The sequence below is a fragment of the Euleptes europaea genome, chromosome 17 (assembly GCF_029931775.1).
Source record: "Euleptes europaea isolate rEulEur1 chromosome 17, rEulEur1.hap1, whole genome shotgun sequence".
Lineage (NCBI taxonomy): Eukaryota > Metazoa > Chordata > Lepidosauria > Squamata > Sphaerodactylidae > Euleptes > Euleptes europaea.
In genome coordinates, this window is record NC_079328.1 from 11,423,352 (window position 1) to 11,433,047 (window position 9,696).

The 9,696-nt window shown below is 46.4% G+C and overlaps 1 protein-coding gene across 1 annotated transcript in view; it reads left to right on the plus strand.

The window, feature by feature from the left end:
* The window catches only part of PFDN1 (prefoldin subunit 1), a 63,552-nt gene extending 53,856 nt beyond the window's left edge, over positions 1-9,696 (plus strand). The window contains exon 4 of the mRNA XM_056862709.1: positions 9,548-9,696. Coding sequence (XP_056718687.1) covers positions 9,548-9,631 — 84 coding nt within the window. The 3' untranslated portion in view covers positions 9,632-9,696. The remainder of the gene's footprint in view (positions 1-9,547) is intronic.

The following is a 9,696-nucleotide window of genomic DNA, read 5'->3' on the forward strand; positions in this document are numbered from 1 at the left end:
GGTCTGTGATTGGACTGATGTGACCACTGGGGTCACTTTGGCAGGTTCTATGTGGATGTAAACAGATCTCTTAGAAATGAGTCTTCACATTATAGCTAATGAGTTCATCAAGAGAGCACAAATTAGAAGAAATCCATTCAGAGTTGAATAATCCTAGCAATACATGTATAGACTGCATTTGTTCTAATTAATGCTTTGGTTAGCTGCAATACATTTATTGTTAATTAACGTAATAAAGATCTGTATAATATAACTTATTTTATATTATATGACTTATTTTGACTCCCTTTTGGGTTGTTGGTCTTTGGCACCACCCTCTTTCCAGGTGTGTTTCCCCCTCCCCAGGAAACTGAGAAGTCTAAACCTGTTTCTGGCTGAAAATTGATATCTCCAAGCTGGTTTTACTCCCAGTGGAGAAAATGTACCACATCTACTTTTTCAAAGAGGGTTAAAGCAGCTGGATGGACAGGAAAGGGTTAAGTGAAGTCCCCCCCCCCCCCGAAATTGCCACTCCTGTGGCTGGACTTGGTAAAAGAAAGTCCATGGAAGGGAGCTCTGCATGGTGTGTCCTTCTGTTCTGTAATGATGAGCTTCAGTCTGGAGGGAGCTAACCACATGGGTTGCTTCAGCACAGTTAATTTGTGCCCTTGGGGTGTGTGTGCGTGCAGATGTTTGGGTATTAGGTTTTAAATGTTGCATTCAAATGTTTGTGCAACCAGACAGCACTGCCGGTTTTTGGCTGAGTCGTGGAGCCTGCAGAGGAGCTCTTCTCCACTTTTAAAGGCGGCAAAGGTAGCCCTCTGTGGAGTTTGGCTGGGAACTCTAGTGGCATCGCAACATTGGCTGTGTATAGGACCCCCCCAAAAAAAATCCCCTTTCTGCCTTGCAAATAGGTTATTTCCTGTTAAATATTGGTGTTAAAGGAAGAGATGAGGCATCCTGATTAAAACTGGCTCTAGCCTGAACTTTGCTGGTCATCTCTACTCACAGGAGTGCCATCATGTTTACCACATTTCTGTTTCTCCTCTCAGTCCCTCTGCAGTTTACTGCTTGGAACTGGAATAATCTGGTAGATCTCTCCCCCCTCCTTTCTAAGCCAGGGCTGGACACGCTTGAACAAAAAGAGAAGAGCCTCCCGGTGTTCTCTTGGAAACAGCTCTGAGTCACAATTGCTAAGCACGCCTTTGCACTCAGGTATGTGGATGTGGTCTTGCCACTTCCGGCGTGGTCCTCCCCCCTCCTTTTACACACCTTTCCCTCTGCTTACAGCTCGATGCTAATTGTGCGGCTCACTTCCTTTCCTTGGTACATCACACAGAAGTGTAGATGGAGAAGTGACAGAAAATCTTATTGAGTCTTGTTTGACTTCGAGGTCTTGGCTGGGGCCCATGACCAATTTCCCATGCTTGGGATAAGCAGTGCCTGTTGATTTTGAAAACAGTTCTGATGCCTCAGGAACACAGGCCAAAAGCTTGAGCCTGACATTGTGAAATAGTTTTGCAAAGGAGTTCCCCACAGAATATTGCTGTAATAGATCAAGTTGGAGGTACAATGAGACACGGTTTTTAAAGGCACTCAGCTTTGACTTCTGTCTATCTTAAGAACAGTGTGCCAAGATCTCATCACGCACTGATCTGACCCAGGAATCCAGCCCAGGATGGGAGTGTGCAGATGGTGGGCTGGGCATACTTCTCAGTGGTTTGGGTCACTAGGGGGCAAGGAGCAGGTTCAGTCTTCACCCCCAGTGGCATCCCCCATTTACCTTCTCCTGTATGAGCTCCTCTGGAGGACAGTAAAGTGCTGCACTTGGGACAATTCTCTGTTGTCTATATTGCATAATAAATAGATAGTAAGGAGGAGAGCGCCCTGATCTGGCTGGCCCAGGCTAGCCTGATCTGGCCAGATCTCAGAAGCTAAGCAGGGTCGGTTAGTACTTGGATGGGGGACCACCAATGAATACCAGGGTTGCTATGCAGAGGCAGGCAATGGCAAACCATCCCTGTTAGTCTCTTGCCTTGAAAGCCCTACTGGGTTGCCATAAGTTGCCTGCGACTTGACTGCACTTTACACACACGAGGAGGAGAACAGGTTAAGAGCTTATGTGAGTTCTGTACATTTCATCTGGTGGGCTTTCCCTTAGTACCATTTTTTGGTCATGTTGTCCTGGTGCATTATTTCACAGGAGGAGGAGGAAAAATGGACAGGTTCTGGGAGGAGTGATAAATGTCAGAGCTCCATAATGTGCCATGTAATGAGTCCCGTGGCTTGACTGCACTTTACACACACGAGGAGGAGTACAGGTTAAGAGCTTATGTGAGTTCTGTACATTTCATCTGGTGGGCTTTCCCTTAGTACCATTTTTTGGTCATGTTGTCCTGGTGCATTATTTCACAGGAGGAGGAGGAAAAATGGACAGGTTCTGGGAGGAGTGATAAATGTCAGAGCTCCATAATGTGCCATGTAATGAGTCCCGTGGCGCAGAGTGGTAAGCTGCAGTACTTCAGTCCAAGCTCTGCTCACGACCTGGGTTCGACCCCAACAGAAGTTGGTTTTAGGTAGCCGCCTCAAGGTTGACTCAGCCTTCCATCCTTCCGAGGTCGGTCAAATGAGTACCCAGCTTGCTGGGGGTAAAGGGAAGACGACTGGGGAAAGCACTGGCAAACCACCCCGTAAACAAAGTCTGCCTAGTAAACATCAGGATGTGATGTCACCCCATGGGTCAGGAATGACCCGGTGCTTGCACAGGGGACCTTTACCTTTTAATGTTAAATCAAGAAAGAGAGGTGATCTCTGAGGATGCACTTTGTTGATCACTCCTAGTTTTGATTTAGGCCTTGGTTCTAAATACACGTTCACCTTGAAGGCCAAAGGGGCTTCGATAAGAGGGGCTTGCTGGTCACTTCAGCCTGGCTTAAGCCTGCTGCAGGTACCCTTTTGAGGTGCTTTGGTGGAGCTAACCAAACAAGCATTCTTTTATAATAGTTATATACTGCCTTTTCTGCCGTCAAACAGTGTCTTCACCGTTTGAGTAACCTGATAATATCTGCCCAACTTAAGTTGCTTATTTATGTGTCTCACAACACAGACAACTTGACCGGAGTCTGGAATAGAAGGAAATCTAGATCTAGCAGAATTCCCCATGGTTTTATTTTGATCCAATGTTGGTAAAATGCCCTGTCCTAGATCCTCCTCTTTGGAGAGGCATTCAGAACAACTGGATCGTCCTAGCTAGCATCAGTAACCTTGAAAGTAGCAGAGTTGGCACGATGGCTTAAAGGTTGCCGCTGTGGAAGGAATAATATGCTTTTTTGGCTTTGTAAGAGGAGGTCTGTGAGTGGTGTGTGTTAAACGCAATCATTCAGCGATATATTCTGTGCCATTAGAGAGTCGCTGGCTTCTCTTGCATTCCATCCAATTAACCTGAGCTGTTCGAACCTCTTGCTTTTACTGTGGTTCTACCATTCTCTTGCTTTTATTATTCCCTACGCTGACAATCTTTGACTGCAGCGATCCAGTCCTAAAACACTTTTGAATAAATAAATAAAAATTCATTCCACAGTTTTGCAGGATAGGAAAAAATATTTGACTTTGTTGACCTCGAAGTATTTATCAAAGTCTCCTTTCCAGCTGGAGCGATGTGAGCAATTCTAGGCATTCTAATGGTGTTGGCTGCCTGAGCAGCAGCCCGGTTAGTTTCCCCATAACCTCATGCTGCTCCTGTCTGACATCTCATGGTAGGATGAATGTTTTCTTCCTTCTTGGGGCTTGGGTGTACGGTGGGTGGGTGGGTGGGAGAGATGAAGAGCATTCTCCAGATAAACGAGTGTGCCTAACTGCATCTCAGGATACGACTGTCACTTTCCCAAAGGGTGCTCACACACAGTGTCAGAGGAATGCCAAAAATGAGAAGTGTTTAACTTTAGAGGTATAGAAACACCAGGGCCAGACATTTTTTCGAGGCGGCGTCACAAGGCACTTGACATCACCGGTTTTTATTCGAGGGGTTTGTATCATGCTGAAGGATTCTAAGTCTTCATGGATGAAGGCATTGGATGATGTGAACAAGAGGCCCACATCTCACAGGACCGAGGCTTCTGAATGTGGTGCCAGAGGTCCGGAAGGCAATCCTCTGCCAGGGAAGCTGACCTTGTGACTTAGCTCCATCACTCCAGGGATGCTGACCTGGCCTCCGTGGTCCAGAGATAGCCGCATTCTTCTCGTTTTGGAAACCCAGTGACTGAAACTGGCTAGTCAGTTTGTCTGGCAGACTCTGCAGGGGAAAATGATATTGTAAGTGGCTTTGGGCCCCTGTTGGAGAGAGAAGCGGGTGGGGAGATATTTAAATAAATAAGGAACTGTGGAAGAAGAAAGGGCATGTGGTCCTCACAGTAGCCTAGTCTCTAGCCTTCAGCAATAGATGCTGACAGGAGCCCCATTCTGTTTGGTTAGGCTTGTGCCTGCAGAACGCTTTGCAGAACAAAAGCCTTTGGAGAACAAGTCTCAGTACCAGGTCCCAAACCAGTGCCAGAATCTAGGTCAGCTAACTGGCATTTTGCTTGATTCAGCCATGTTGTGGCTGTATAATGCATGTTGGATGCCAGGCAAGGAAAGGGAATTCTTAGTTTGGAAGGTGAGTCGTCGTGGGCTCTGACTCATGGGTGTTCCATGTGGGCGTGGAATTCTTGCTTGCTGACTGGTGCTTGCATCTTTCTTCTGGGTGCTTGTCTGAGTGGCAGCGAGTCATTGCTGCTGCTACCAGTAAAAGGTTTTACCTGAGAGTGGCCTTGTGAAATGCTGTGGGTCCCAGAGTGAGATGATTCCTCCCCCTTGCCAAGCTTGAATGAGAGTTGGCTGCAGTCTTCTGGCAAAAGACACGTCTGTTCAATTTTTTATACATTCGTGGTGGTTATGAGAATGCCGATGGAAGCCAGAAAACATGGCGGTGGCAGCACATCCCCTTTCTTGGCATATGTGCAGGTGGTCAACCACCAACCTGAGTACAAGTGGCCTGGAATGGGTGGGAAGGCTCCTGTCTGGGAAATGCTTGGCTTGGTGACTTGCACGTTTTGCGGAGCTGACTCAGCAGGGAAAGCTCTGGTAGAGAATGTGGGAGAATCGCCAAATATCTAACCAGGCATGCTGAATTTTTTGCCCCATCAATTTCTGAACATTAGTTCCTCCTGCCTGGAGGATTAGTTGCAATTCCACTGGTGAGCTTGTAGCTTCCTTTTGGACTACTTGAACAGAAGCTGGTCAAGGATCATTGAGGAAAGAGCAGCCAGGCGTTCCCAGGGTGTTGATTCATGGTAGTGAAGTATTTGTAAATTTGGGGCTTGTTGGCATATATTATGCTAGCTTCAGCTGCTGGTCGCAGGTGAGTTTGTCTCCTTGGGGTAGGGAAAGAGTATGGAGACATTTCCCGACTCGGTACACATCATACAAGAGAACAGGGGAAAACAATTGGTTTCTGAGAGCAAAGGTGCAAAACCATGATTTATGATCCTCAAGAGACTAAAATCAAGAGGAGCATAGATCATGGTTTTGCACCTTTGCTCTCAGAAACCAATTGTTTTCCCCTGTTCTCTTGTATGATGTGTACCGAGTCGGGAAATGTCTCCATACGCTATTTCTAAGCCCTCTCTATAGCAACATCGAGTACCGAGTCGGGAAATGTCTCCATACGCTATTTCTAAGCCCTCTCTATAGTAACATCAGTTGGATTAGCAGTCTTGCCAGCAGGTGTTGGGGGAAGGATACTATAAAGCTAGAATCTGTTTCTGAAGATGGCACATCTTATGGGGTCCTAGATAGGAGCTGGCGTTGTCAGAGGAGCTGTCGTCACTGCAGATCCTCAGGGGAATGAAAGTCCTCCAAAAGTCCCTATGAATGAAAGTCCTCCAAAATGTCCTGTCTTTGACAGCCTTGCTCAGATCTTGCAGATTGAAGGCTGTGGCTTCCTTTATGGAGTCAATCCATCTCTTGTTGGGTCTTCCTCTTTTCCTGCTGCCCTCACCTTTTCCTAGCATGACTGTCTTTTCCAGTGACTCTTGTCGTCTCATGACGTGACTAAAATACGATAGCCTCAGTTTAGTCATTTTAGCTTCTAGGGTCAGTTCAGGCATGATTTGATCTATAACCCACTGATTTTTTTTTTTGGCAATCCACGGAATCCGTAACACTCTCCTCCAATACCACATTTCAAAGGAATCTATTTTCTTCCTATCAGCTTTCGTCACTGTCCAGCTTTCACACCCATACATAGTAATAGGGGATACGATGGCATTAATTAATCTAGTCTTGGTGGCCAGTGACACATCCTTTGTTAATTAGCATAGTAGTTAATTAGCATAGCCTATTTGTGTAGCCTGAAGGCGTGTAGCCCGAAGTGTTTGATCTTGTGAGCTAGGAAACAGAAATTACATTCCTAAGGTTAGAGGTAATTCAAAGACAGCTTTCTCTCTACTGGTGAGAGGCACTACCAGGCAGAGTATGATTTGTTGGCTCAAAGCCTTTGGATGCCAACTTCCCTAAAGCTTCTATGTGTGTGCATATGAGTACATAGTGTTTTCTACCAGCCCTTAAATCTGGGCACTACAAATCTTTACTGCAAATTAGCCAATCTCCTTAAGTAAGTTTATCTTCCACCTGCTCATACTGCTGCACAGAAGTGGCAACCATGTCATGTAGTGCCTGGTATCTTCTCTTTTTCACCTCCGGACGACCTGTTTGTGTATTAGCCAATGTTAATTTGTGGCAAGCCAGGTCCCTCTACAGTCCATCAAATAGAAACCACACACTGGGATGACTGCAGTGGAACAGGGAATTAAGAGCGTTGTGAAATCCTTCACAACAGTTAGTAGTTTTTGGTGACCGTTCAAGGGCTGCATCATGATGATTCCATATTCTTATAGGAAACTGAGGATCTCTACCTGCTGCACCCTCGATATATATAGAAAAGAAGTACGTGAACACCTCATTATAGCTGTCTTCATCTGGAAATGTGGTGGCAAATAAGATGTTTGCTTCCAAACATATTGTGAATACGGAAATTTTTCTACTTTGAGTATTTTTCCATGTGGGCTTCTTTCTGTGTGGGCGTTTTTCCTTGTGGGCTTTCTTCCGTGTGGGCTTTTTTTCCATGTGGGCTTTCTTCCATGTGGGCTTTTTTCTTGTGCATTTTTTTCATAGAATCTATTATGACACATCAGGCTACTGGGATAATGTATATGAAGCGCTTAGGACACTGAAAGAGCTAGACAGATACTAGCTAGTGGTGGCATCTTCCCTGCCTGTCTGTGCTTTCTGAGAAGAGAGGTACATAAAACAAAGGGAAGGGGGAGAGATTTTGATATGAAGCATGGAGGAAGGAGGAAGGACCTTGCCACTGGAGGAAAGTGCCTCTGCTAACCGATCAGATCCACAGGATCCATCCCTGTATGTATCACCCCATGCGTAACCGTAAATAAGCCAGCAGAGGAAAAATCTGCTGAGCTGTGTACAGTTCTGTGTAAACCATCTACTTTGTCCTCAGCTCTCAGAGCACAAATATTTTGCTCATGTGCCAACCCCTTTTACTCATTTGGAGTTCCAACTAAGAATGCTTTAGTCAAGATTTCCTGCGGGTGGAAATTAAATGCTGTTCATCCTAGAAGTGCAGGCAGAGGCTGAAGACAGACATCACACCAAACCACTTCTAAGGAAGCATCACTCCAGCCTGGGCCATCTGGACCATGGTGCCAGTCTGATTGCAGTCTTCAAATTGTGCCCCTTCCATCTGCCTGTGTTGTGCTTCCTGCATAGACCCCCCTCCCCCCTGGCAGCAGTCAGGAACTGATGGCTGAGGAAGCTGAGGTTCTCTTGGAGCTTCTTCTGCAGCCACTGAGAAGTTGTGGCTCCTCCTGGCTGAGGCGGAAGAGGGGCCCACCTGGGTAGGTGCCAAGTGGAGACTTTTGCCTCAGATTGCTGGATGCCTACAGTTGCTCCTTGGGATTGTGGGCATGTTGTTCCATGAGTAGGAACGCAAATTACCCAGGAGCTGTCGGAAATTCTCATGGGGTATGCTGCACAGGCTTTTGTGTGAAGTTTGAGTGAGAATGTCGTTAACACAAAGAAATGCACGCTTCTCATGATGACGATTTGGGATGAAATGTCCCAGCTATTTATGGTGAGGCACGTTCAGCTGGTGCAGCCAAATCTACCTGAGAGCCATTCTGGAAAGCTGCTCCCCATTCCCCAGCTTGGATCTTGGGTTGCCATTCTTCAAAAAGTCTAAGGGCTACCTACATAATGACCGATTTTGGAGCCCGGGTGCGTGCCTGAAGGCTTGTGATGACCAGTTTTAATCTAAAAACCCCCCACCAAAAATCCTGTCAGTGTGACCAAAGTGCAGTGCAAAAGAAAAAACACCCTCCTTCTGTTTAAACAGGCCAAATGGGCCAGCCTCTTCATAAGAGAGTAAGTCAGCCTATGTTGCCCAGGGTAGCCTGGTCTTGTCAGAGCTTGGAAGGGAAGCAAGGTCCGCTGTGGTTAGTGCCACCAAGAAAGTCCAGGGTTGCTCTGTGGAGGACAGCAATCATACCACCTCTGCTTATCTCTTACCCTGAAAACCCTATGAGGGATTTCCATAAGTTGGTTGTGACTTGTTGACACCCCCCCCCAAAAAAAGACGTTAAAAATGGTAATACTCAGTAAGTGCTGGACTCCAGCACATTCAGTAGCAGACCTTAAAAGTCACCATTCTCCGGACAGTAACATTTCAAAAGGAGACATGGAGATTCTAGTGTGGTTCTGCTGCTGTTGATCCCTGTGGAATTGAGTCTCGGACAAATGCTGGGAGTGGCCGGCTCACAACTTTCATTAGGTGTTTATTTACCCCGTTGATGTTGCTGTGCTATAATTCATCACCAGTGGCCGCTGGCCAACAGAGGAGCACACCCATGCTTATTGGATCTTCTGTGCCTTTGACTGGATTCTTTTCTGCTCCCTGTATGATAGTGACACACCCACTGTTATCTCTCACGTTTGTGGCCTTTTGGCCTCACTTTGTAAAAAGCCAGTCCTTTGTTCCCCGTTCTCTTTGTACTGGCGTGTGTGTGTGTGCATGAGCGTATGTATTCTGACAGTTTCATGCATCTGATGAAGTAGATTCTGATCCACAGAAGGAATTCATGTTGTGGTTGTTCAAGGTGCTTCAGGGAACAAAAATGATAAACCCAGGTACCCCTCTGGAATTTATATATCTGAGGTTTAAAGAATTTCCTTAGAGACTGTTTTCTGCCCAGTTCTCTCTCTGGCTAGGGGAATAAATCACAGTGAGAGTCTGTTGGGGCAAAGTTTTTCTGGAGTTTGATTTCACTCAGTGGTATAAAAGGTTTTGCTTCAAATTTCACGGCACAGTTCTTTGAGATGCATCTCACAGTAGGGTAAAGCTCCCCGTGGGCCACTGGACTGAAGGTTACTGGAATTCATGCTGTGGCTGCGCCCCCAATGTTCTCCATGTAACTGATACTGGCCCACACACTCTTTTTTGTGCTTTGGTGTCTTTCAGCAGAGAAAATCGTACCTGGAGCGGAGCGTCAAAGAGGCTGAAGATAACATCCGGGAGATGCTGATGGCCCGAAGAGCACATTAGGGGGCTTCAGCCCCCCTTCTTGCCTTTGGACTGAGCAGAGAAAAGCAGAGCAGCCTGGAAGCCAA